This window comes from Buteo buteo, chromosome 9 (genome assembly GCF_964188355.1).
Source record: "Buteo buteo chromosome 9, bButBut1.hap1.1, whole genome shotgun sequence".
Taxonomy (NCBI): domain Eukaryota; kingdom Metazoa; phylum Chordata; class Aves; order Accipitriformes; family Accipitridae; genus Buteo; species Buteo buteo.
Window position 1 is genome coordinate 17,996,654 of NC_134179.1, and position 27,937 is coordinate 18,024,590.

Sequence of the window (27,937 nt, forward strand, 5' to 3'; positions counted from 1 at the left end):
ATGGAAAACTGCTCCCAGCGTCATGCCTGGGCTGGGGTCTCCATTTTCATCTGAAACCATGCACATTTCTGAGGATCCCCCTTCAAGAAAGATAGATGCCAGTTAGAAAGCATGCAGAGACTACAACTAGGAAGCATCAGGGTTTCAGGAAACATGGTCTCATGTCGGGGGATGCAACGAGGCTACGGAATTCCTGACAGTTCGAGAACAGCGCGACCTTGAGCAGCTTGTAGTGTATCCTTGAGAGTCTGGAAAGATCCGAGAAGACCAGTACAAAAACAAGATAGTGATAAGAACCACCGTCCTAACGAACTCACCAATCATGAATTGTTAGTTACTAACCAAACCAATCATATACTAACACATACTCAAAAGAACGGTATAAAAAGGTGTGTTAGAACAATAAAGTAGCCATTTTGCATGATCTATTACTTGTCGTGTCCGTCTCTACCGCGACAGTCTCATAGGATTAATCATAGCGTGAATGGATGACTTGCTTAAGGCCAGGAAGAGAAGGCAGAACAGAGCTGTGTTCAGGCCTTTAAATATGTAAAGGGATGCTGCAAATAAGGGAATTAACTTCTCCCCGTGCTCCATGTTGAGGGAAAGCAGGAACATGCTTCAGATGAAGCAAAGGAAATGGATTTGAGGTGTTATGGAAAGAGAATTCAGAGGCAGTTTGAGAGAGGTCTGTAGTATCATGAGTTACAAGGACAAATTAGTGTTTGCGCCTCATAATGCAAGGAACAGAGAGCTTACACATCTTGGCCATCTTATGAAAACAGATGGGTACCCTCTAAGGTGACAGCTGAAGAAAAGCACTTCTTATTCACTTCCTTTGAAGTACAGTGTTTCAAAATACTTTTTTTTGGGGGGGTGGGTGGGGGTAAAGATTTCACCAGTCTATTTCTTTCAGAGCTAATAAGCAGATATTACAGGGTAATTTGATGCAAAGCCTACGTGGTGAAATGTTATACTCTGCCTTTTGGAGGCAATTGGCATAGAGGGTCAGAATGTGCCTTTTATTTCACCAGTATATTTACAGAACAAACTATAGCCGGGGTGAGTGTAATCATAGGACTATCTCTAGACTCAGCCCACTAAGTTGTGGTGCATTCCTGACTCGCTGAAAAAATATTGGGTAACTTAACATTTGAGGGATGCTGAGTGTCTGGGTAGTCTCATCTGTACCTCCAACAGAGTAGTTTTGATCAATATTCCAATATCCTGGAATTACCAGTTATCCCTCCAGAGGAATAAAAAATATATCCTGCTGTTAAGGAAAGAATACAAGAACAGGAAAACACGCTTCAACAGAGATAACTTCAATCTACCAGTACAGAACAGCTCAATTACGGCTTTGACTTTCCCAATGTGCTGCTTTGGTTGTATGTAATTTTTTTCAGTCCTGATGAATCAGCAATAAAACTTGATGTCTCATGCAAAACCAAGAATTACTTCTAAACTTGCTTTTGCAACTACATATCTGATAGGGAGCCTCCAGTGACAAAAAGCTATTTCTACTTTCAAAGTAGAGGCTAGTAGCTCCTGAAAGCAGCTTAAATAGCCATTCACAAAATAATGCTATGATACAGAATGCTTCAGCCTGAGGAAGGTTACGGTCACAGAAGTTATCAGACACTGTGAAAAAACACCAACTAGATTCTTTCTCTATGAAATAGCTTTAGCAAACAGTAAGCCACTGGCCAACACAAGCTGATGTTTTCCAAATTCAGAATGGTTGCCCTGGTGAATGTTTGTATTTTTGATATCTACAATTTTTGAGAGAAGCTTCTGATGCACAACTGGCAAAAGATGATACTGCATCCAAAAGCAGCTCAATGCCAGTTTGCAACAATGGCCATTTTAAGTGGAGAACATTTTGCCACACAACTGAAAAGCCTGAGTGTACTTGGATGTCTATTTTCAACCATGATTGGGCACATGTTCACAGGGGAGCCAGAGCCACACAAGAATGCTTCCCCTGCTCAATTTCAGGATCGCGTCCAAAAAAGTGCCAAATTCACATGGCTTCGGTCATCTGTCCTGAAACATACTAAAACTTTTTAACTTGCCTTCTTGAACGCTCAGGAAAGTTGTGAACACACTGAAGGCAAGATCTTCCAACAAAGTCTTAAGAAATCACAGAGGCACGGTTACACATTTTTCCCACAGTACAAGTTTAATTGTGCAAAAATACAATCATCAAGACTTCAGCTTTGTTGTGAACTGAACACAATTCCAGTGATGTACAGGCATGGAAAGAGGTACTACTGTAATTAGAGCAAATACACCGTAATTGTTGTTGAGACAACCAAGTGGTTCGATACAATGAGATCCTGTTCTCAAGTGATTTAGACAACCTGTATTTAACTACTGCACATCAAGAGAATCAAAGAAATGACACCTAAAAGGAAGCTAGTAGCAGACTAACGAAGTTTAAGACTGCACTAACTCAAAAGAACATTAAGAAATGGTTTAGACAGATTCCCCAGTGATGGCCAAGAATTAGTCTGCGATACTGCAGGTGTGAAGTGTAACTTCTCTTCATTCAACACTGTATATATTGTGTTTCAGCAAAACAAAAGGCTTTCCTAATGCCAATACTTCTTTCAAGCACAGGAAGATGAAGCATTAACAACCTTGTTGCAGAAGAAATACATGAGGAAAAAAAAAAAAAACAACCCAGAGCTCAGTCCTCTGGCTCCACCACTTAATAAAACAAAAAAACCCCACCACCAAAATAATACATGTGGAAAAAGAAAGGCGTTGCCGAATCCCCTCGCCCCCATTAAAATCCTCCTGTAGTACCTACATCACTGAGAAAAAAAAACAGTTTTCAAAGCAATTCCTCTTCTTGTGCATCCATGTTTTAACACAACCAGATCAGACATTCGTAATGCTGCTCCATACAGCTACTTTTTGGTCTTAACAAATCCATGTGCTTCTTGCAAAAGCGTTTCAACATCTTCATTACCCTTGTCTTCTGAACTTGGTTCCCAGTCAGAGTCTTCATCAGTAAGTTCACGTTCCTCTTCCTCATCATCTATAAAGCTGTCATTAACGTCATATTCATTTGGTTCATCATCACTGGCACCATCTTTCTCCACAGCCCTTTTTCCTGTAGGGACAAAAATGTCATATATTCATGAATCATAAATACAGAACTAAAGAGACCTTCCAGAGACCATCTAGTTACTCTCTCTCCTCAAGAGGAGAAAGAATCAACTAAAGCACTCTACCCAATGCTGACAATTTGGGGTTTGATTTTTCAAGACTCTTATGACATCTCTCTCTGACCCCTACTGCAGCACTTACCAGTCTGATCACTTAGAAAGTTTTCCTTACTGGCTTTTCTTCCAGCACTTGGAAAACAGCATCAGGCCTCTTCTGAGAACATCTTCTGATATCAGAAGAAAAGATTATCAGATAATGTCTTCTGATAACTCTCCTTTCCTTATGGAGTGGCACACACAATTTTCCTAGTTGTTTTCCTGCTACTTCTGTACCTAAACAATACATCTATCTTGCCATTTAGCCTCTAGGTATTGCTAGGCAGCTATTTTGACCCTAGATTTTCTGCCTTCATCCATCCACACTTACTTAGGGCTATTTTATACTCATACCCTTTGGAATCTGACAAGGCTTTTAATTTCCGTTCACTTCTTTCCTGAGCTTCAGGTGAGAGAATGGAATCTGCTAGATCACTTGCCTCCTACGTTCTCAACTGGGATCCACACTGGGGAGTCTGTGCTTCTTTTCTGAACACAGATTAAGGAAACAACGCTGAACACTTCCTTCCTGAGTTAGGGTGCAGCCTACCTGTTTCCCAGATCAGTCTATCCTATCATGCTGCTTTATAATCTGCTGTCCATCCATCTTCTTCACAACTTATGTTTTGTGATCAAATTGCCTTCTGCCTTCATAATATTTCACAATGCTCTGTATTGTCAGGAATCAAAGGCTCGGAAACCTCCATTTACCTGAAAAGGATGCTGTTTGCAGCATGTTCCTAAACTTTTTTAGACAGCTTGTTTTGCAATATTCTTTCAATTGCTCAAACATGTTGGCACATTTAAACCAAGTCCCAGAGGCAGGATACTTCTGCTATTTGAAGAAGTCATATTGAGTTGGTAGTGTCTGTACAAAGCTGCTGCCATGGCAGCATTGCCTTCATTTATTTATCAGCAGCTGTGAACCTTCAACAAGTTTATTCCCACCACTTCCTGATGTCGGCAGGTGTGCCTTGCTTACATTGTCTCCCATTTTTCTTACATGTCCACAATTCCTAACTAGTCACACTCTGTTAATATTCCAATTGCATGCTATTCTGCCCTTAGGTCATACCTCTGAGTAAAACTGTGTTCATTCCTCTTCTTCCCAGCCTCCAATTTTTACATTCTTATCTCATCTAGAGATAAATTATCTGTACAAGATCATTGACAGGTTATCTGTTGAGCAATTCTTGTCATCATCTTTCATATGAAACTATAAACATGTACTTTTTTTTCTCAGTTACAGACCCCAGTCCAAATCATCAACATTTATATTAACCATAAGCATTTCTTAGCAACCTCTTGAAACCTCAGTTCAGAGCCCCAGGCACTCAAGCTATGCATGTGGTGAACAAAAGAGAACACCAGTACCTTATGTAGTCAGATCACATCCTCTATCAGTTACATTTTTCTACCAGTGGGAACATTACTGTTCCAGAATTATCTTATGGACTGATTAACATGTTATACTCCCTTGCAACTTGCACCCAAGATTTTCAAAAGCATTTACAGCATTAGTCAAGCTTCTCAAAAATACACAATTTTATGGGTGAATTGTGCTACAGAGGCACTGAATGACCTCCTAGAATAATGTCAGCCACGTGTGACACAGCCAATAACATAACCAAGAAATATCCTATAGCTAGCAATCTTTGAATTCTTTGCCTTACATAGCAATCTGTGTTCTTTGAAGGACTGACTGTGCACCACCTAGCAGAAAATCCTGAAAATGCCAACTGTCAATTTGAGCTGTAATCCACTATTATGCTTGCTAGTGTATTGCTTACCAGACTTCAGAGGAAATTAATCATGCCCATGTTTACCCATACCAGCAGAATATCTTATAAGAATCACAGACTATGGTCCTGCAGAATGAATTATGTCTTGGAGGGCAGAGGTCAAAACAAAGATGCTAAATACACTAAGAACAAAATCCCTCTTCTCTACTAAGCTTATGAGAACAATAAGCCCAAGACCTGCTTTGCAAATAAAAGCTCTTCTTCACTTTCACAGCACTGTGGGTGGTATTTTACAACGGAAGTAGGAATTCTGGCAAAATACTGATGACTTCCGTATTTTTCCGACAAATGTATAAGGAGCATACTACATTTTTCCTCCCCGTACATCAACGCTTTTAGACTTCAGGAGTGATTGATGCATTTCCTTCCATGTCTTCCCATGCTACCTCTTTCCGCTATAGTTTAGTTCAGTCTCACAGCCCCTAAAGCTGCTCTTTAAGCACAATTCTGCCTTTTCCCTTGTACCGTATTTATAAAGATGACCATGAAACTTTCTCTGAAATACCTCCTTCATGTGGGGAGAAAAAGCTTGTTGACCACCCTTTCAAAGAGTTGTATTTGGAAGCGAGCTTATCAGCTTGCTAGAAAACCTACAAAGAAGCGTGTAGGAGAATCCTGCATAGTCCATAGCCACAGCAGGTCATTCATCTAAGTAGCAACAACGTAGTGACCTCATTCAGTAGTGACAATTTAATGACAGTATAACTCTGACCTTTTTTTCTTCCTCCCTTACAACTATTCCTCCAGTAATTAGCTTTAGGTTATTTCTCAGAACATAGACCACATTCTCTACAGGCAATTTGTAATCCCTCTGGTAGCAATCAGACTATAAAATGTTAAAAACTAAATATGCCAAATGTCATGTAGATGGTACCCTTCTTTTCTTGGCTGGTAGAGTTTAAATACACTTGTACAGAAATTAATCCTGCTGTGCTTAACAGTGCAGTTGTGCCAAACAGCAAGAAATAAAGGTTAACAGAGCCCTGACTGTCTGTGTGACCTTGCACGACTCAGTAAGACTACCTCGGATACGAACTTGCTGAGCACAATCTTTTACAAGCTTTGCCCTCAAGAGAGTGAAGCAAGCCAGTCAAGAAGACATTGCGGGGGACGGGGATGGAAACCAGCAAATACAAACAGCACTTTAATTAATTAATTCCCTTCTTTGCCCTGTGCACAGAATATCAATTCTTCCCTGGTTCTTACTTAGTACGAAAGGTTGAATTTGACAGAATGAATTTCACTTCCTTGTTTTATATGCTTACAAGAGAAGCACTTTTCCATCTGCAGTCATGCTTGGCTGACCACCTGCCATGAGCTGTACACACAGGATCTACCATTTGGGTAATGAAGGTGTTTTTATGAAAGGCACAGCTACAATTTAAAACCTTCAAGATTAGATTTAGATTTTAGATATGTACACAGTCCAGCTTGTTTAATTATAAAATCTTAACCACTCACTGCTCTAACAATGCTGCTAACCATTGTCACCGCACTGTAATACGCTTTTCTACAAGGCAGCAGCAATCAAAATGGGGCTGGTACTTGCATCATGGGATGCAGCAAAACATACAGATAATAAATATACCTCAGAATATGCTAGTGCACAGATACAACCATACCGAGCATTCAGCGATAGGAAAAGTGCACACATACATGATAAGGAAATGGGATGGGAAAGAAATTTCTCAGTGGAAAGTATAGAAGTAACCTCTTGCATCCACTCACAACAGAAATGGAGGCCAAAACACTTTGCCTAGAAAACTAACTACAGCTATTTGCACTTTTATTTATTTTCTTTAGAAGGCAGATCTATTTCGAGGATTTCTTTAGGAAATGCCCAGCCACACCTTGGTGATCTCAAGGAAGACAAGCCAGTTCCCACTTTCCATTTGAGATGCAGCAGTTCCACATCCTCATGCCTTGTTCAGGCCAGTGAAAGTGAAGACAGTGTATCATCAGACTTTCAGACTGCTCTTTAAAGCTCACTTTTAAATTATTTTAGAAAGAATAGGAAGCTTCACATCTGGAAGCTGAGACACAAAAGAAGCCTGGAGACAGACCTAAAGGATATTTAAAATTAGTAGTCTATGCACCCGCAACATAGAAGTTAACATTGTTGGCAGCAGCAAAGCAAGGTATGTGTACCATAAATGGAGGAGATATTCATACACCGTATTATAATTTACATTATCAAGAGAGACTACAGCTTGCCTGTGCTACTACATAATCCTCACTGGCAACCAGAAACTAAAGAAAGAAGTGGTTTACAGTGAAAACTGCCCCCAACTCAAAGGCATTAACCTTCTTTTACACTTCAGTCCTAACAAGCCAGTATTTTACCTGGAACATCAATATCTCATAGTAAGTATAAGAAAAGCTCATCAGCACGTGCACAGATATCACTTGAAAGTTATTTAAAGGTCAATGCAATGCAGAAGGAGTATCTCAATGTTTCAAGAGTAATCAATCTTTACGGGGCAACCATAACTAGTTGTGGATGAAATACTGGATTGCTTTCATCCCATTATGACACCTGTGTAAGGAAGGAAGAATCGATTTAGCCACATGTGTCTCTCCTTAAAACATTTGCTTGTTTTCTTGTCTGCTTCTAGGGAAGTACAGGTATGCTCATTCAGGAAGCCTGGCACAAAATCAATTTCAGCACTATTACTTGAAAAGAGCAAGCATGGTTTTACTAAAATAATGACTACTTTCTTCTCAGGTAAGTATTATCAAGTATCCCCAGCACTATCAAATGCCCCCAAACCAAAGCAGATCGGTTGCATCCCATGCTGATGTGCCCATTCATACGATTAGAACATACTCGCCATTTTTTGAAGTTTGTTGTCGGGTTCCTCTTTCAGTTACTAAAGAATGGAAAGTTATTAGTCAGGACAGAGTATAACCTAGCCTAAGTGTTGTTCAATAGAGTTTGCTACAATAGAAGACTGACCTATTAAAATAAATGCTGCAATGGCTGTGCTGTATTTACAAGTATAAAAACTACTCTGCTACCCACAAAACCCAACCCCTTTTTTTGTATTGAATGATTCTTGAGAGATTACCCAGATGAACTGTTCTTACAATTACAAACCATGCCATTTGTAGACAAATGTCATCAATACTGGTTGGGTTTTTTTAAGCAGAAAATTGGTGTATTTCAAAGCATTTAAATATTTTACACCATTGTTTCCATAAATGCAATTTCTCCTTAATAATGTCATAACCCTGATTCTTTAAAATAAAATACATTATCATTACATTTCCATAACTGTTCTGCTCTGAAGTACTGTTTATTGCATTAGGATTTCAAGTGGAAAAAATCTCCAAGTCCAATAAGCAAGAAAAAGCACCAAAAAATGCAAACTATCTCATTGAATTCTTTAAAAACAGACCAAATGTAAACTGTACATTCCCCTGTGTTTTTCAACAAGTGTAGTTACTGAAATATAAAAAGGCTAGAAAATTTCAGAATAGAAACTCAGATTCAGTTTTAATTAAATTCCCTCCAAGCCTCAAGAGAACATACATGCAAAAATTTGTTTTCTCAGTAAGAAAATCACTGGTGCAAAAAAAAAAATTAAAATAAAATAAAATAAGATGACAGACATGCTTCCAATGTTTTTTTTAGAGCATCACAAGACTTTAAAATTGTTACTTGAGGATTTTCTATCAAAAGGAAAATAAGATTAAAAAGTAAGGTTGAAATCTTAAGATATAAATCTATACAGTTAAAATAAAATATTTCTGTGTACACATTTTGCTACATGGATGGGAGAAAAGCTATAGAAATAATTTACTGCAGCATCCATTTGAAATGTTGAGAAATACTTCAGTAACACCTAAGTATATTCCTCGTCTTCATTGTAATGCTCCAGCTCTGAATGGGGGACGTGAAATACAGAGATCCAGTAATATCACACTATACCATGTTTAATTTTCAATAAAACCTATTAAACTCATGAAAATAGCCACTTGCCACACAGCACTTTTGTCAATATATAAGAAACAAAGCATAGAAACTATGTCAATTGTGTCTGACCCAGCCCATGTCACTTCAGTTGAAAAACATTTGAAAAAGTGAGTACAAGTCTGCAGTGGCCAAGCAACCCTCCTTATCACAGTCAAGGGCAAGACTTCAAGCTTAAGAAAAGCAAGGGTGCAGGGCAATACAGTGAAAGCTGCAGATGCTTCACAGTAGCTAAAAGCATTTTAGTCCAAATTTTTGGTATCCATTATGAGTTTTGGGGGTTCCCCCCCTCCCCCTTTAAGCTATATTGAACAACTCTGCTTACCTGGAGGTGCCCTGTGCTTGTATTCTAGCTTGTGCTGTGGATTCTTCCTGCAAAGAAAAAAAAACAAAAAAACCAGTAAAAGCTTGATTCACTGCCTTGTCCCACAGTTAACAAGCCCAGAACTCCTTTGTATTTTATGGATAATTTTCTTTTTTTTTTTTAAATAAAATTCTGTGACCAGTACCTTACTGTCTCAACTTATAGAATGTAGGGTGGAAAAAAAATCAGGTTAAATAAGAGGTCCTCTTGTTTCAGCATTTAAAAAAAATAATAGATGGCTCATGAAAACCAAGAGATGAGGTAAGTTTCCAAAGCTGTATGATAAGATGCATTTTTTCAGCATAATAAGAAGTGATCCAGTTATTTACTTTCGCTAAAAATGAAACCAGAGCATAACTTCTGGTACATTAAGTACAATGCATGCACAGTGTATCACTAGGTCTGAGACATCCAGGCATAGCTTCCATATTCTGTAACGTAAGGCTACAAATTAAATAGTTTGGGAAAATTAAAGAATTTTGAAAGAACTGTCTCGAAGGATGACAGGGAGAAGCCACAGAAGGATTCTTCAGAGTCATTAGTCTCACTTCTGCAGTATGCAAATCCAGCAAGTTCAACATACAAGTTTGTATGTCTTCTATAAAAAAACAGCATCAAAGCAATGAAAGAAAACTTAAAGTCAACATACTCTTGGATCTGCAATATATGTTCCCCTCATTCAGGCTGTGATCCAGGTCATTAACACACTGATTTATCCTCCCCCAAACAATTATCCAATGCTGCTCTAATGTTTTAACTTGGTGCAACTTACACTGTGCTAACCTGTCGTGTTAGTATATTAGAGGCTTTTCTCAGGGCTGCATATTAAAATAGTTTCAATTAGATTTATTTTTATGCAGGAAATTTTTAAAAAATTCTAACTTCGGAAGAAAACGAGTTCAGTTGTCCTAATTTCTGCTTCTGAAAATAAGCAACAGTTAAAGGCCACTATTTAAGAATGACATACCATCTTACATTGCTTGAAACTTGAGATCCTCAATTTCTGCAACTGCAGAAGTTTTTGTGTATTTTACAAAATACCTTTGCTGTGAAGACTGCCTTGTAAAATCAGTTATTTATGTTTTCTTATTCTTCAAAGAACAGAGTAATAGTCTTCAGTAGAAAAATCTTATTTTTATGTTAAATAACATGTGACAAATTCACACACTTCAAGTTGATTTACAATTCTATAGCTACTGCTACTCCAAAGTACATTATGTGTGCATTAGAAGTGATAGTTATCTGAATAAAAAATGGAAATACAGCTTTCTATTAAATACACTGTACTGAAACAAAAAGAATTGCCTACTTCAGTGTTTTACTACTATTGTCAGCATCAGACCATTTGATCCCAACTCAAGGCACAGCATTTAGACCACTCCATTACACTCCCTTCAAGTAGTAGCCAACAGTTAAAGACAACAAAAATAACAAGAAAACCCTTCAAATTGCATCTGTTGCTTCATTGAAAGCATTATTATCGATTCATGGGTGCCTCCTTTCCTCTACCCCCAAAGAACAAACACAGATTAAGAAATGATCAAGCAATACAGCACAGAAGTTGTCTTATCTGGAAGGAGAGAGAGTTCTGGTTTTGGATAAAGCATCCATTGTACTCCTGAAAAGTATGTTGGCAATTTCATTACTGGTATAAACCCAGATTTTTCATCCTGAGATAAGAAATTAATCTCATAGATGTTTTTCAGAAAAGAAACACTTCTTCTGCATTAGCTGAATATAACATGGCTTTTTCTTAAAAGCTACCCTCATTTTGTTACATTTCATCGAGAACATGCCTTCAGGATCACCACACTTTCCAGTAGAGAGAGGACAAAATATTTCTGCTCAGGCACCATCTTTATTAACAGCAGCTGTTAGTTTCAATATGCCCCCACAGAAGTGGTATTGCCTCAAAATATATCCTTTTGTCCATTGTGTCAATTACACAGCAGTCATTAAACTCTGCTAAATAAAAGTGTAAAACGTAGACATTGAGAAACAAAATGGAATAAAACTATCTTTTGAAGAAAATCAACAGTGCTTAAAAGAAATTGTACCAGTGAGCCATAAACTGGATTTTATTGCTGTTACTTAAATTATGCTAACAGATCAAATACTGATTAAAATAGAGGGTTTGTATAAATTCTCAACAAATACTTTATCAAAATTTAAACTAAGAGTTACCTATCAAGAACAACATGTAACAATAAATTATTGTTTACATAAAAGAACAGTTTACTACATATTGACAAGTGAAAAAGTATTGATCTCTAGGTCACTGAATAGGTTCCAAAAGTCAAGTTTTCATGTTCGCCAGCTGAAATCACTGACAAAGATTTTGCACAGACTTTGGTGCTTTAAAGGTAGCAGTTTGTCCACAGTAAATTTCAGAAGGCTACAGTCAAGATTTAACATGAAGAACTACTCATTATTCTATTGTCAATTTGCAACTCCAATGAAGAACATTCTTAACCTGTAAAACAAGAAAAGCCATTTTATCCAGGGTTTCTTACCTATAACAAGCTGTTCCATACGGACATTCAGGCCGTTTATCATTGTTATCCTGAGTTACGATCTCTGTTTCTTGATAGTCGTCATCATTAGGGTGACTGAACTGCTGAAAGTGAATGGGATTCTTCCTGCAAAAGACAAATATATACAGAGAACTGACTGTTCCATTTAAACATGAGAAGTGGAAATAAGAAAGGTGTTACTGAATCTGTGACAACTCATTTTTCTGTGGTTACATAAAGAGGAGCTTTTAATGTTTTACTTTATGCAGAATGTAAGATATGTAAGACCTACTTTCAGGACAACAGAAAAAAAAATTCTGTCTCGCTGCATGCTGCAAAAGAGGTTAAAACAGAAATTTTCCTATTTGTCATCAGCTTTAAGTTTCAGACCTCCAACAGTACACAATCTACGGATGTAGTCATATAGCATGAATCTTACTGAGTGGCCGATTTGCTCAGTTACGACTCCCTCTGGAGCTATCAAAGTGCTAAAGAAACCACTACTGAAGTCTTAGCTCAAGCTGGAAGGGCCAATGCATGGCAGCTGAACAACTGCAGTATTAAAGACTTCCCACACCCTCAGGTGATAGCCTATTAGCTTCAGGCAATATGTCTCAATTATTATTTCTGTTCTGCATGCAAGTTACTGTTCACTTGAATACTTCAAACGCCAGCATGTTATTCCAGATGGAGCAGTCTACTGGACTTTACGTCGATTCTGCTGTCAAGTTTGCCTTGGCTACCATGACATTTTATTTGAAATATCAAATTACAACAATGACATGAAGTTGTACCACAAGACATAACAACTCCGTATGTAGCTGAGTCACACCAATGTTAGTGATGAGACCACATTACTAGCATCCATGACTTTTTGCTCTACAACACTTACACAGTTGAATCCAAGGTGAGCAAGTAGTGAATACAAATATGTGCATCATTGAAAGAACATTTCTACTGCTTCTAGACAATAGGTTTGCATACATACCACACAAGACAAGTCAGCTATGAACAATATCACTTAGAGTTTGCTTTATAAAACTTCCGTAAGTGACATTAAAAAGAACACAGAAAAATACGTTATGACTTCAGGAGAAATTCATGTGACAGATGAAAACACACTACAAAAAATTATGTCAAAGTGAACATACTGGTACCAAAAGCAAATCTACTTTTTCCTATGATTTCTTTTAGGGACACTTTTTTCCAAGCATAATATTTAAAAGCAAGAAATGTGAGATATCTTAATAAATGATTTTCCAAAAGACATCAACAAAATACTTCAGTGATGTACCACACTAATTCCCAGAGTACATAATCTTCAATGTGTTTGTGCAGATTATAAAAGTGAACTGCTTGCCTTGAGCAAGAGGAACGACAACTTTAAAATAGAGTAATTACTGCTTGAATTTACACTTGTTCCAGCTGCATTTAGAAACACAAAGCCAGAAACATGTTTTGTATGTAGCTAGCTACATACAAAACAGCTTCCTCATTGATCACAGGCATTCTTTCCTTTAAATTCACAACTACCTCTTATGAACTTTATAGGGAACAGTCAATATTAATTTCAGCATTTCAGCTACTGCTATAAGAAAAAAAGCTTTTGTTACAGCTTTTGCAAAACGATCACTTAAGCGCTGTGAGCTCTACTAGCCACCCAGGCCTCCTTGCAGGCATTTAAAAAAGATTAGGTATTTAGTATTAATACTTTAAATCTCCATTTGCCTGGTATCTTTCAGTCAGGAAACTCAACAAGCAAGCTACAGATAAACTCTTCAATGAGCTACTTATCAAAGATCCAGTGTCCCTTCCATCTATTTACATAGGTGACAGACTTCTTGTCCTGGTCTTTTCTGCTAATTTCTGCAAACTGTACAGTAAGTAAATACTGTTTCACTAGAAATCATTGCAAGGTTACATTTAACAGTCTTTTATTCTATGACAAGTTCTCAGGAAACATTGCTTGTTATGCCAAATTCAGACTGGCTGCCTACTTCTTTTTCCATTTAAAAATAAATGTGATGAAACAAAGTCATTTTAGAGGCTACTTGCTTTGTTTCCTAAAGGCACTGAGCTAACCTACCAGCAATATTAGCAAGAATTTTCAGGCACTTGAAGCAATTTATCTTCTCAAAGGAATACAGAAGCAACCAATGTTCTATGAAACCATTTTAATATTTATTCCTACAATAAGATACATGTAGCATCATAGTCACCAAGGAAAGAAGGCCTAACAGCTGTCAATTAGCCAACCTATTGTATTTTAGGAGATACCCATTTCCTTTCAAAAATTCACTTTGAAACCTTCTTGAACACCACCAAACAGCCCTTATTGGAGGAGACACAAAAAAAAAAAAAAAAGAAAAAGAAGAATAAAGTAGTATGGGAAGAAGGAGGAAGAGAAACAAAAGGGTCTTGATGTATGCTACCTATCACTAGGCTTCAGGATTCTTTGGGCCAGTGGATGACGCTCCTCAAATTATACATTACCTGTGAAGCACCTTGAACATGTCCTACTTCAGATGCTCAGGACTAGCAGAAACATTGTATTGTATCTTACCTTCACCTGGATAATTTGTACTTATTCCACTTCTATCTGTTGTGCAACAATACCAAGCAAAATAAATAGAAGCGGAGAAGTGAATAGCTTACATTAAGCAAACATTTTCCCTTCTTGCAAAAATCTAAAGCTTCTTCCTTTTATTAAGGGTTTGGTTTGTTTGAGGTTTGTTTTTTTTTTAATTTTTTTTTAGACCCAAGAGATTTGAGTTGTAAGAGCACATATATCATGCTCCAAGTTGCACTCCAAAGTTAGTTAGTTTCACAACAAAACCTCACTGCACAGGAATATGTTATTCATCTGATCGTAACAAAACCATGAAGCTTTACTTGCACAAAAATTAACCAATTAAAAGCCTATTTTAAGAATAAAGTTTTATGGGAGATTTGCTTTCTCGTAAACATACACAGTTACTGCAACTTTGCTTTCACAGAAGCTCTGAATTTGTGTACTCACACTTCAAGATGCAGAAACCTATGCAAATAAAACTGCTGAAGTTCTTCAGAATCAATGCAATCTTCTCAAGCAGAAGTTGAGTATTGATTGCTCAGTGAAATATTTAAGACAATTTTTTGTCTGCGCAACTACCAAAAGCAACTTAAAAGCTTTTTCTAAAGCAAGTTTAACTGATTAGGTCAGAAACCCTGGGTCTTCATAATCACACCCAGAAAAGATCCCTGCCATTTCAAGGGCTTATTTTCTCCGCTACTGAAGTAGTGAAGTTGTCATATATTACCAGCACTAGTTATAAAGCCACAGAATTCAAGCCTGAAGTTATGCCACAACTGCGCGTAAGAAGTTTCTAAGTTCTAAATTGTAAGTCTTATTGGAATACAGGACTTAAAAAAAGACAGATGCAGGCCCTCAGCTGCCAGATTTACAAGCTTAAGGTGAAATGAAAAACAATTATTTTCATAAACAAACAAACAAAGTGCAACATATTTAGAAGAACACATCTACAAATCCAAAGGTTGGTTGCACGTGACTGCGTTGACAGTTATAGGAAAGATTCACATGCACCCAGTCTGCAGAGAACTGTATTGCAGGCCAGCAAAAGGACAGAATTGTGGACAAAAATTGTGAGTTACAGTTTTAGAGAGGACAGTTCAGGTCTACCACACCCCTTCTACACAGCCCTTGAAAGAGGGGGGTTGGGTTTGGATTTATTTTTAATGCCCTATTCTTCTAACTTTGGAAAATCAAGCAGCAGACAAGAAAATTAACACAAGACAGTATTGAAAGAGTAAGTTCCTTGACAACAAATACAGTCAGATATAACATACACAGAGCGCTTTGCCTCCTAGTGGTAATAGCAGTTTCAATTTGGTAAAGCTTCAGGCTAGCTCAGAAAGAGAATCTGACGCTGAAGGACAATGACAAGAAGAATCCCTGGAGCAAGAGATGCGCATCAAGCTTGATTCTTTCAAAAGCAGTTTTTTCAAATTCATAAATTAAGAAACTAAACTATAGGTTACAAAGTAATTTCCTAAATGTTTAAGGTACATGTTAGAGAAATCTAATAAAATTAATAGAACTAACATTTAATCTTTTCAATTTGTGCTATTTTACTAGGCACCTACCAAAGGTGCCTAAGTAATATCCAGAAGAGAAGTACCTCTTAATAGGAGTTTACAAAATAAAGACTAGAACTCTGAAGAGCATTTAGTCATTGAACAAATGCCATTTTATGAATAAGAAACCTCACCTAGAAAAAAACTTTAAGGAACTGTTACGGTTACCAAAGCAGTACTCATTTAAGGTGTTGACTCCTACAGCACATCTTGCTAGAGGACACCATTCATAAGGTTAAAGTAATCAAGGAGAGGGAAACCAACTACCCATTGTACTCAAAAGAGCATTCAAAGCAACTCCTCTTCCTTAGCCACTCTAAAAACTAGTTTTTACTCAAGGAAAACACCACACAATGAAAAACTGAATACGCTACTGTGCTGGTTTTGGCTGGGATAGAGTTAATTTTCTTCATAGTAGCTGGTATGGGGCTGTGTTTTGGATTGGTGCTGGAAACAGTGTCAATAATTCAGGGATGTTTTCGCTGTTGCTGAGCAGTGCTTACACAGAGTCAGGGCCTTTTCTGCCTCTTGCACCATCTCACCAGTGAGGAGGCTGGGGGTGCACAAGAAGTTGGGAGCGGACACAGCTGGGACAGCTGACCCCAACTGACCAAGGGATATTCCAGACCATACAATGTCATGCTCAATATATAAAGCTGGGGGAAGGAGGAGGAAGGGGGGCATGTTCACAGTGATGGCATTTGTCTTCCCAAGTAACCGTTACGCATGGTGGAGCCCTGCTTTCCTGAAGATGGCTGAACACCTGCCTGCCGATGGGAAGTAGTGAATGAATTCTTTGTTTTGCTTTGTTCGTGCACAGGGCTTTTGCTTTACCTATTAAACTGTCTTTATCTCAATCACGATTTTTCTCACTTTTACCCTTGTGATTCTCTCCCCCATCCCACCAGAGGAGAGTGAGCAAGTGGCTGTGTGGTGCTTAGTTGCCAGCTGGGGTTAAACCACGACAGCTATCAGTGTGTTCCTTCAAGGCATCCATTCACGTTGCACTTACATACGTGTTCTGTTAAAAATACGGGTAACTGCAATGACTTGCTTTAATCTAACATCACTATCCCATCGATCCAGAAAGACTATTTGGTGGTCTTGCATTAAAAGCAAATACTAAGAAAGACTACAAAGCATATTTCTTTTGCTGGAAACAAGCAGGTTTAGTATCATGACATTTCTGGCAGATCAAAGCTGATGTTTTTGATACTTCATATTTACAAACTTCTCCAATAGAAGATTTTATGTGTTATTCCAAAGCATTCTTTTTTTCTTACAAAGCAATACTTTCCAAAACTATTAGTGCCAAAAGTTTTAGAATAATAACCCAAGAACAAATGTGCACAGACAGACTCCAATTCCATATTACCTGTAACTAAAATTTGCCTTCCTAAACATTAGGAATCCTTCAGCATATTAGACGAGCTAATTCATTAGAATCAGCTTAACCCCCATACAGGGGAAAACTTGTCTTAGCAAAATTAAAAGTAGCTGGAGTAAACTAAAGGCTGCATTTGTCCTACTGGATCAGCTTAACTGCCTAATAAAACATGTTTACATCATATTCATTAAGGGCAAAATTTGAGATATGTAGAAAAAAAGCTACACGAAAGCTAGAAATCTGATGTGTTTGTTAACTTAACAGCTTTACACTTTTGATTTACACATCAAACATAAACAAGAATCCGTTTACTTGTGCTTGCTTGTTTTCTAAACAACCTCACTGTTTTTCTTATTGTTCAAGTCCATTGGAGGAAAAAAGAGGGAATCCCATTTCCTGGCTTAGCCTTATCTTTTGTGCTTACAGTGTATACGTATTTATCTAGAGCTCAAAGCCTTCTCCTAAATGCAGTCCTCAGGTCATTGGTCATCTCCTAGCCTCAAAATCACCTCTAGATTTGTACTTTCCCTTTGATACATCAACACGTTACTCCAGATCTTTTCTGGGCAGAAAGAACTGACAGGAGGCCAGGCACTCAGGACAGGCGTTTTGGAAGTTTGCTGGAACATTTGTATCGCACAAAATGTTTATATGACAGATCTTTCACTGTGAAGGGTGAGGACATGGGGGGGGTGTTGGGTGGGGGTTGTTCTTCACTTGAAGTATTACCAAAGACACTGACAAGGTTAGGGTTAACACAGGAGTTTGTAAGTATGCTTTGTTCTAATTTTAGGGAAGGACTGAAAGCATTAAAAAAAATTAAAAAGGCAGACTGGCCAATTTATAATAAAAAGTAGTTCTTGATTATTTAGGGATGACAAATAGTAAGTATTTTAAATATTCAGATCACTAAGCATGCAATAACTTCAATAAATACAATCATCTTTCATAAAAGTTTCATCTAATAATAAAAAAGCCTACAGGGTATATGTTGGGCATTTTAACCATTTACATCCCTTCTCCCTGCTGGTACATGTACTGTACAAAAAGGTTTTTTATTTCTTTTCTTTTTAAAATTTTTTATTTTTTCTTTTTTTCTTTGTTTCTTATTTCCTACAACACTTCATCTTTTAATTTGCTGAAATACATCATACCTTGTTTGGGTTATATTAGGAATTAGCAAGACATCCTGGGTCCTCCTGTTATAGTCTTAAAATTCTTGTTATGCCATTTGTTTCTAATCAGTCCTCTGCTTACCAAAAGATTTTTTTTTTTCAAATCAAAGCTTGTAACGACTTTACTGTTTTCTCTTCCATAGCTAATACATTACTTCTTAATAATAAGCTATCTTAAGCTAGTTTTAATTTTGCTTTACCTGTAACAGCCTTTTCCATACATGCAAGGTGTCCTCTTATGCTTGATCTGTCTGGAGCTTTCTGAAGCGTCTGCACTTCTGGTTGAATCAGAAATCTCAGTCTCGTAATCCAGATTTGCATCAGGCTCAAGAACCCCTTCCTGGGCACCAAAATATTGGGAAGTCCTGCCCCAGTGAGCTTGTTGGCTTGTAGAACCAGTAATCTGCTCTTTGTTTTCCGTTTCCTCAATTATATTTGTTTTACTGGAGATCTGACCTATTCTTTTAGACCATTTACTATGCAGCTGCCTATCATTTTTTTCCAGAGGACTTCCAAGGTTTTTTGTTCCAGTCTTGCCATTTCCTTCCATGTTTCCAAATCCAGATGTATTCTGTGGAACAAGGTTACATTTTGAAGGACCTGAATATTTACACTCTTCAGAATTAAAAAGCTTTAAGGTCAAACTCTGCCTCATCTCATCATTCCGGTTTTCAAAATCAAAGAATCATAGAACAGCCCAGGTTGGAAGGGACCTCGAAAGATCATCTGGTCCAGCCTTTAAAATCTTCTACTCCACCTTCCAAACTCAAGTTAGCTGCTAGATACAGCTGCTGAATAAAATGTTCAAGGTAAGAACACACACACACAGACAATTTAAAGAAAAATTTATCCTAGAGCTCCTGTCCTCAGCTTCAGTTCCCTCACAACACAGTCAGGCTCCTCTCTCACCACCTCAGTTTGTGAATAGTCCGAGGACTTTAGCTTAAATTAACTTTCAATTAAAAGTACTGCTCCTGAAAAAATGAATGGAGGTTATACATGTGAAGATATAGTAGACTCTAGAAGAAATATATTTATCTATACATGGGAATTCATGATATACACCTTGAGCTTAAACCCACCCCAATACATCTTAAATACTTCAGCTCATGACTCTAAATCATAAAACAGTTTATCAGTAGATACCATCAGGCAAAGATTTCACTTTTGATAAATACTGCATTTTAAATTTTGGAACATATGTACATTTAAAGTAAGAGATGTGTGCTTTAGAAAAATAATACGAGATACATAACCAAGACAGGAACATTGTCCCAACAACCAAGACATTACCTGGAAGCATATCTATATTGAAGGTTGAACCTGATACACTACAGAACTATTCAAAGGTCACTGCTCTCTACAGTTTATTATCTAAGTTCCCCCTCCAGTAAATTTATACTTAGTTTACAGGGATGTGTTTGGCAAAGCTTGAAAATCCTATTTGTGGTTTCCTATTTGATTTTGTTCCTTTCGATGCGAGTCTAAACAAATTGTTAGCCAAAACCAGAGACAATTACATTTGAGCAGCAATGTGATTAAGAAAGGGAAAAGTCAGCATTAATATCAAATGATCCTGACAGCAGCATATTTAGCAAGCCAACTTGGAGATAGAGATGACTCTTAATATTGAGACTCCCAAAATAAAGCTCAGTTAAGGAAATACGCATTCCCAGAAAGGTTAAATTACTTTTTCTAATTAATTTGCCACTCCCACTTGTGACTTCTCTCTACTACATACTTCAATCCATTGCCTATATTGTATCTAATGAGAGTAAATACTTTCAGTTTTATTATGGCGACCAGTTAAAAAACAGGTTGCAATCAAGGAAAACCAAAGACAACAGCTCTATTGGCACTGGTTATAATATGTATATGACCTCACTGCCATCTGGCGGCTGCTGGCGCTTAGAAGAATGAAGATTCTTTTTATTTCCTACCCTACAGCAGATTTTCTCAATTGCCTTAAATATGACAGCAGGAGAGTGATTTTGGTTTTGATATAAAAATTCCAATCTTTTAGAGCTCTCCAATTATTACTTTTGCTTGCACTAACCCATTATTTTTTCTACAAAGCTCTGAAGGCAATTTCTTATGGTGTGTTTGAGATAAAATGATGTATGAAATTATTAGAAACTAGGTAAGGCTTCATACTTACAAATTGCAAAATGAAATAATTCATTATGTAGTCACTCACCTTATAATGTGACAATGAGAAAACAGCACTGCAGCTGGTATTAATGTACCTATCCACCACAAAGCTCACCATTTTTCAGATTAAAAGATAACACTGTTACATCAAAACTACCCTGAAGGGTACGCTCTCCATGAGTAGATCATTTCAATTAACCTTAAGATTTAATTAAAAAACAAAACCAACCCCCAATTGTTTTCAGTGTCAAAACCAATGAAGCATACCAAATAATAGTATTTTAAGTGTTTTATCAGATCCTATAACAGATCCAGGCAATTCTAATGCTAGAGGTTAGAAACACCTCCCCAGGCTGTGCACCTAAAGAAAAAGTCAGTGAAAGCCTCAGTTTGCTCTCATCAGAATACGTTTTGTTTGTCTTTGATAATGATCCTTCTCTTTTCATTACTAACAGGGTGCTATCAGTACATATTTAACTGCCTATAAAAGCAGTTGTACTTCGGGGACACACTGACCAGCTGGACTGAAACATCTGTTCACTCACTGCCACAAACTGTTTTGGATTTCAGATTACTTTTTTTTCCTTTCCTTTTTTTGACTCAAATTTTGAGATAGTGGCATAAGCATGCTCCCTGCTATTTTTCTTCATAACTTAGCAGTTGTTAAACTACATACCATAATTTTCTGACCACAAAACTTCACCAACTAAAATGGCACTACTTTGGGCAAAATCCAGTGTTGAATTATTTCAGTGTCATACCATCACCTATCCCTAAAGGGTTCTCAGAAAAAGAAACCACAAACCAAACCACTCCTAGGACCAGTACTTTGGCCCATGTCTTCCAGCCTCTTGCTGTAAAGCTGAAAGTCTAGTATTTCTGTGGACCATTTGGGGCCTAAACCCCAGATCCCAAGAAGGAAATGCAGAAAACCAAGTCTCTGAAGGCTTCCAGGATCCTTGCTATAGAGCTATCCAATGGACTGGCATTTCAAAACAACTGTTAAACAACAATGCACAAGCAGAACATATACTTACGAGGTAGACCCAACCTTCAACATGACATTACCAACTACGTTCTCATTTTTTCAAATACCATGGTTCTGCCCTGAGCCAAAAAATTACCTGAGATGAAGGGACAGGGATGGAAAGACAGCTCCTTTTCCCTTGATCTTGCTCTTCACCTTCAAAAGTTTCTTCAGAGACTAATCTTTTTTTCTGCTGCACATTTACTTCTGATTTTAATGACTCCATATTACTTTCTCCCCTTCCTTGGCCTTTTTTCATTCTGCTACCTTAAAAGAAAAATAAAAGGGTACCTTTGGAATGCAACTTTTACAGTGAAATCCTGGCCACGTTAGACATCTAAAGCTAGATTGAAGTGGAACACTGGGCAACAACCATGAGAAACAGCAGCAGTTGTGCATGCGCTGTTTCAACAGCATGTTTTTCACTTCCTGCTTATAGGAGTAAAAAGTATGTTTTAGAATGAAACAGATGCTTGAAGGGGCAATTTGGAGGAAAACAATAAACATGTGGCAAAGAATATTCTGGACTGACTGCATCAGTATGACTGACAACTTCATTCACACAATATGAGCTGATCAAGTAAACCACATGTCCAAGGACGACGACTGTTACCACAGACCTTTCATTTAAGTATCACTTCAAACTACCAGTTTATATACACAAACATCAATTAGGACATGGCAGAATCAGGGTATGCCCACTTGCCTAGTCAACCACATCACAGTTGATTATTTCATCAGCCAGTAACCAACAGAAAGACAGTGAATGTTGTGCCTCTCTTCGGAAAGGTTCACATCTCTGAAAACCAAAAGATCTCTGTACTGAAGTAGTATTTTCTGGACATACAGCTGGGAGACAGCTAGGGCCATTGTCCTGGTTTTGTTATAGCTCCATCTGCTGCAAAATGCATTCAGAAGGAAGATACTTGATGCCATTTTGCAAGACCTCAAAAACTCTCCCCCTTCAAAAAATACTGATGTGCTGGAGTTATATGTATGAAGCAAGGAGTTTTTCCAAATTTTAACATCTGATTTCAAAACCTCTAATCAGTGTTAACCTTTTCAATAGGAAGACAGACAGAAAAAAATAAAAGGGCAGCCTTCCCATTCAATACCACCCTGAAGAGATGCAAACCATTTCACAATTTTAAGGAAATATTTTAGACTTCCAGAAAAGATTGGTTGTTTTATTAAAGCAGCCCATTCTAAGCTGGAATCATTATCTCACATAATGACTTTTTTTAAACAGCTCCAATAGTGTTCGTATGTATCCTCAGCTCCCTCAAGGTCAGGCCTTCAGCTGCACACAGATACCCCTTGCCCACACAGCTCCAAATCTCAATGCTTACGTTTATGTTCAGTCTTTGAAACAAACATTATATACACATATACAATAAACATTACAGTACTTGTGGAGAAACAAACGTAAGAAAATAATCACACTAGTGCACAACTCAACATAGCCAGCAGAAGTCTTCTGATACATGCAATTTTTAATCCGCGTGAATAAGCCAGCAGGGAGGGGGGGAAGGGGGGGAAGGGGGGGAGAAAAAAAGAAAGAAAAAAGTAAAGTTTCTTTTGCTTCTTACAATTTTCTCAAAATTAGCTTTTGAGAAAAGGAACAGGCAGGGTAGCCAATGGCACAGGACAGAGGTGTTTAAAGCCACAATTGCCCAGGTGAAATCCATCCAGACACCTGCATTTACTACAGCAGGTAAGAAGCAATTGGTCAGACACTGCATGAAATACTTCTGCAGGCCTCCTCAGGCATCAAGAGCCAAATGTTTTCATTACACCATCTCAGCAGGAATAGCAGGTGGAAAGAGAGGCATTAAGGCATAAAGAGGTGTTGGACACAGAGGAGCAGACATGCACACACCAGCCACAGTTCATACACTTAGAATTAACGAAGGAAACTCAGCAGTTAGCACCTAAACCACCTCACATCTCACCAAAGAACGGCAAGCAGGGTGGGGCTTGCTGTCTTCAGCACAGAGAAAGATAGAAACACTGGGGCACTGTTGTTAATGTACATAGTCATTTTCCTTCTCTTCTCTCATTTCTTTAGACCTCCAGTTCCATTGATAAAAGTCATCAGAGCAATAAATACCTTGTGATAAGTTTGTCAGAGAATGTCTAATGGCAGTTTTAGAAGCCTTTACAAGCTCCCAGGACCAAAGCCAGACATGCTAGAAAAATCATCTTGGCATTGTGCCAATGCAGCACCCTTGTGTCTCCTGTTGATAGTGACTAAACACAGTATTCTGCTGCAGTTACTGCTAATACACAGCAGTAAAAGTTTATCATACATTCAGCAATTTCCTTTTGCAGGAAGGACAAAAGGGAATGCAATAATATTTTAGCCTCACATTAGTAAGAAATTACTATGCTGCAATGAAATGCTCCTCCTAGGAAGTAACTTTGGACTAAGTCATCAAGTTTGATTTAGTCACAGTTAAAAAACTAATACACACCACCACTCAAAAAAACCTACCTTTAAAACCTGTGAAATTAGAAGAATCTAATTTAGAAGAGCATACAACAGTGACTTAAATGTGGAGAAGGTTTGGAATTAAAAGTACAGAAACTACCTAGAATTTACATGCTAAGCAAAACAGGCAAGTTTATAGGGAAGGGCTCCAGAACATCAGCTGTCCAAAGAGAATATATCACCTGGCATTTAAAAAAAAACCAAAAAAACAAAAAACAGAAAGAAAATCAACTGATCAAAGAGCACTGTCACACCCATAGACAAAGTAGACAACAGAAGTCAGTCTCTGTCAGCTGCCAGGCACAGAATGTGGAAAGGGAAGTGACAAATTAATACTTTCTACCACCACCATTATAATTTAAGAAAATTATATCAAAGCACATAAATGTACATTGGTATGCAAACATACTACACTGCAACCTACCTCCTTTCATTACAGGCTCATAAATCCTCTGAACCAGGAGATCTCTTTCCAGCATCCAAGATGGAAGTACTCTCTTTCTTTGAATAGATTTTGACTGTTCACTTTCATTGCCATCAGAAGGAGGTACCTGAAACAGTATTTAGTGTTTAGTACTTTTCTTCAGTTACAGAAGGGGTGGAAAAATTAGAACACAAGTTTGTACAGAGTTACGTCCTTCAAACGCAGCCTGGATTACCACCCATCTTCTGGATGGTGCCCATTGTCTGAAATTTTTTTTACAGTTCCTACTCAGTCAGAAAACTAACATCTATAGAAATCTTCATTCAGTTAAAAAACACCTCCCTAAACCTTTAGAATAAATATCTAAAAGGCTACAGACTGAAGGTTTCATCTTGCTATAGAGTTACCACACACAGAAATCAGAGAAAAAGAAGGTTTAACAAACAAATGTCTATTTGTCAAAAAAACAGGAAAGTCTTGCCAGCATTCTCTCAATTCCTTTTTCCAGAAAGGAACCACACTCTAAATGAATTAAATACACCAAAGTCATGTGTAGCGTTCGCTACATATCAAGGTGCCATGCTTAGATCACTGGTCGGCCCGGACCAGGGAAAGAGACAGATAACACACACAGTGTGAGCGCCAACTTCCGCCTTTTATTGCTCAGTTAATTCCTTTTACACTAACAAGGGGAGGTGGGATTACAGGTACATCAGAAGGCTGCGACTAACCCTCTAACTTTCCGTGACATCGCGAGATCTTCCGAACACCGAACCCTACAGTCATGTTCAGTACATACTTACGTACTGAAAGAAATACTATCAATTTGAATCTCTGCTTATTAAAAGGTAAGCATCCATCCCAGGAATCGCAGCTACAGTAAAGGCTGACATTTCATTTGTTGTACATATTTATCTACTGTACAATGATGTTGACCAATGTGTCCCTTTAAGCACTATGTTGCTGGATACACAACAGAAGACCTAAGAAAAATCCCACTGGCTCCATACACTATTTATCAGACTGTGTGAAAGCCATTTTACCTGGCAATATTTAAAAAAAAAGCAGACATGCTTGCTTTGAAAATTCTGTTTTGCTGGACAGGATGCTGGCTGCCAAGGAAAAATCGGAGGGTTATTTATCTGCGTGTTTGTATGGATCTTAACAACACAACTCCATCACAGCTATACGATCCAAATGAAATGTGCTGGCTAGAAGTAATATCTGTTTATAGTGTACTAGCAGGCTAAGACATCTACAGTCCAACTACAGGCTCTCAAGATATAAATTTCAGAGGCTTTTATGCTGGTTAAAGAACAGTCATTCATTCCCTTAGGTCTTCACAGGTACTTACCGTATAATTACTGATACAGGCCAGAGACCAGAACTGGACTTTGTTCTGCAGTACTGAACTTGGCTACCGTATTGTTAGTTCAAAATATTCCCATAGCAATAGCAATTTTTGTATATTCCAGCGAACCAATTATTGCAGTGTAATTACCATAAACATAAACACACAACGGAAATATATTTATATACTTGTATAGCATACAATCCCAATCAATAAAACAACAGATATTTTGAGCATACAACTTTGCCAGAGATTACTTCTCAGGGTTAAAAAAAAAACCCCAAAACCAAACCCACAACACCTTTACTTCATTTTCAACACATTTATAAACATTAAATTTAATTTAAAAATTAAGCACTCACCAAATGTCTGGAAGTAGGGTCATTTTTTCTCATTTTTGCGGTTCCCAGTATCTCAGTTGGAACATGCCAGTTCTATTAACGATGGACTACGAGACATCTCAACAGGATGAACAGTTGGTCTTTCTTGTGCACCAGCCTCCTGATTTTTTTTTCTGTGAAAGCAAATTAATTTTTAGCTAGTCAAACTCATCATGAATATAAACATGTACTTTTCACCTAAACACATAAGTTGGTCTGAACCTTTGCCTTAACACACTTCTAAATTGAATGACTCTTACCTCAACTTACAGAGGAAATAAACATACCTTCCTACCTTCCACTGAAAGTATTCCACTGAACCAAAGATTTTCCAATTGCTGCTAACCCCTACTGTACTGTTTTATTTTAAGTACATAATTTATACTAGTCGCTGCCGTGACAAAACTTTGAGAAAGCTGAAATTACAGCTTAGAACTTGCTTTACCATAAACCTGTGCAACTTCCCAAGACTTGATTCTATGCTAGAAGACGGGTAACAACATTAAAATACAGTTTTCAGGATCAGATGCCCAATGAATCCAGCGCTTCTTGGCAAATTCTCGCTAAAGGCTACAAGTCTGTAGCTCTGAGGTGACACCACGTACTCAGGTGCTGGCTTTAAAAGCCTCAGTTCAGAGCCACCAGGTCTGAAATGCTTTTCAGTCACGGAAGTGCACCGAAACTGCACCTGTATTTCCTTCAACGCTTCGCCCTTCCACTAGTCAATTCACTAGCACAAAGAATTAGGAAAAAAAGTCTAACTACCGCTGTATTTACTGCGGAGCACCACTCGGGAGTCACTGTCGCCCCTTTCGCAGCTTTTTGCGTTATAGGGAAGGTACAGGCTGACCAACTGAACTGCTCGTTGCCTCGCAAAGAGAAACACAAGAGGCCGAGCTCTGCCCCCCCACCCCCCTTCCTAAACAGGCCCCTCCAGGTGCTTCTCGAGAGGTTTCGGTTCTGCACGCCCCCCACCCCCGCGACGGAGCCGGCGCTGCAACGAGCCCGGACCCGGGCCTCCACCGTGTGCCCCTCTAACCACAGCGGACGAAGACACAAAACAACCCTGACCTCGGGGAGGCGGGGAAGGGGGTGACCGCGGCACGCCGGCTGCAGGGAGCGGCCTGCAGGAGCGCTGGGAGCGGCACCCTTCCCCTCACGGGAGGCCGCGGGTCGCGGCCGGGGGGCCGCGCCAGCCCGCCCGGGGAGGTGTCGTTAACTCGGGGCCCGCGACTGTGCTCCTCGGGGCCGGGCTCACCTCGGCGGTTGCTACCACCGCCGCCGGGACGGGGCACAGCCCAGCAGGAGCCACCGCCGGGGCTCGCCCGAGGGCCGCTGACGCCGCCTGATGACGCACAGGCACTACGTCACACGCCACCGCCTCCGCGAGCCCGAAAAGCGAAAAGACTCGCATTAAAAACCACCGTCAACCCCCTCCCCCGCCGTGGCGTGACGCGGCGGCCAGAAGGCAGAGACATGCCGGCCGGCGGACA

At 38.6% G+C, this 27,937-nt stretch overlaps 1 protein-coding gene across 7 annotated transcripts; it reads right to left on the reverse strand.

Moving 5' to 3' along the window:
• Window positions 1–2,162: 2,162 nt before the first annotated feature.
• APLF (aprataxin and PNKP like factor) lies at window positions 2,163–27,829 on the reverse strand. 7 transcript variants are annotated; one of them, XM_075035515.1, is made up of 10 exons: window positions 27,516–27,650; window positions 26,427–26,578; window positions 24,710–24,840; window positions 21,896–22,061; window positions 18,821–19,191; window positions 11,925–12,050; window positions 9,373–9,419; window positions 7,902–7,944; window positions 3,319–3,400; window positions 2,951–3,121 (listed from the first exon to the last, which is right to left on the reverse strand). In XM_075035515.1, the coding sequence occupies exons 2-9, from the start codon at window positions 26,457–26,459 to the stop codon at window positions 3,331–3,333; spliced, it is 987 nt and encodes a 328-aa protein (XP_074891616.1). In that variant the 5' UTR covers window positions 26,460–26,578; window positions 27,516–27,650; the 3' UTR covers window positions 2,951–3,121; window positions 3,319–3,330. The 7 variants fall into 7 exon arrangements, with proteins under 7 accessions (XP_074891613.1, XP_074891611.1, XP_074891617.1 ...); XM_075035514.1 differs by having other exon boundaries at window positions 3,319–3,403; XM_075035512.1 differs by lacking the exons at window positions 3,319–3,400; window positions 27,516–27,650 and adding an exon at window positions 27,703–27,829 and having other exon boundaries at window positions 2,163–3,121; window positions 7,906–7,944.
• Between the last annotated feature and the right edge of the window lie 108 nt (window positions 27,830–27,937).

Bases quoted from the DNA above. Each gene is read 5' to 3' on its own strand.
- APLF (XM_075035512.1), bottom strand. From the start codon at position 26,459: ATGAGAAAAAATGACCCTACTTCCAGACATTTG. The intron at 19,192-21,895 runs GTAATTTTTTGG...CTTGTTCCACAG, and splicing joins TCCCTGTCCCTTCATCTCAG to AATACATCTGGATTTGGAAA. The intron at 9,420-11,924 runs GTAAGAAACCCT...TTTTCTTTGCAG, and splicing joins TATGGAACAGCTTGTTATAG to GAAGAATCCACAGCACAAGC.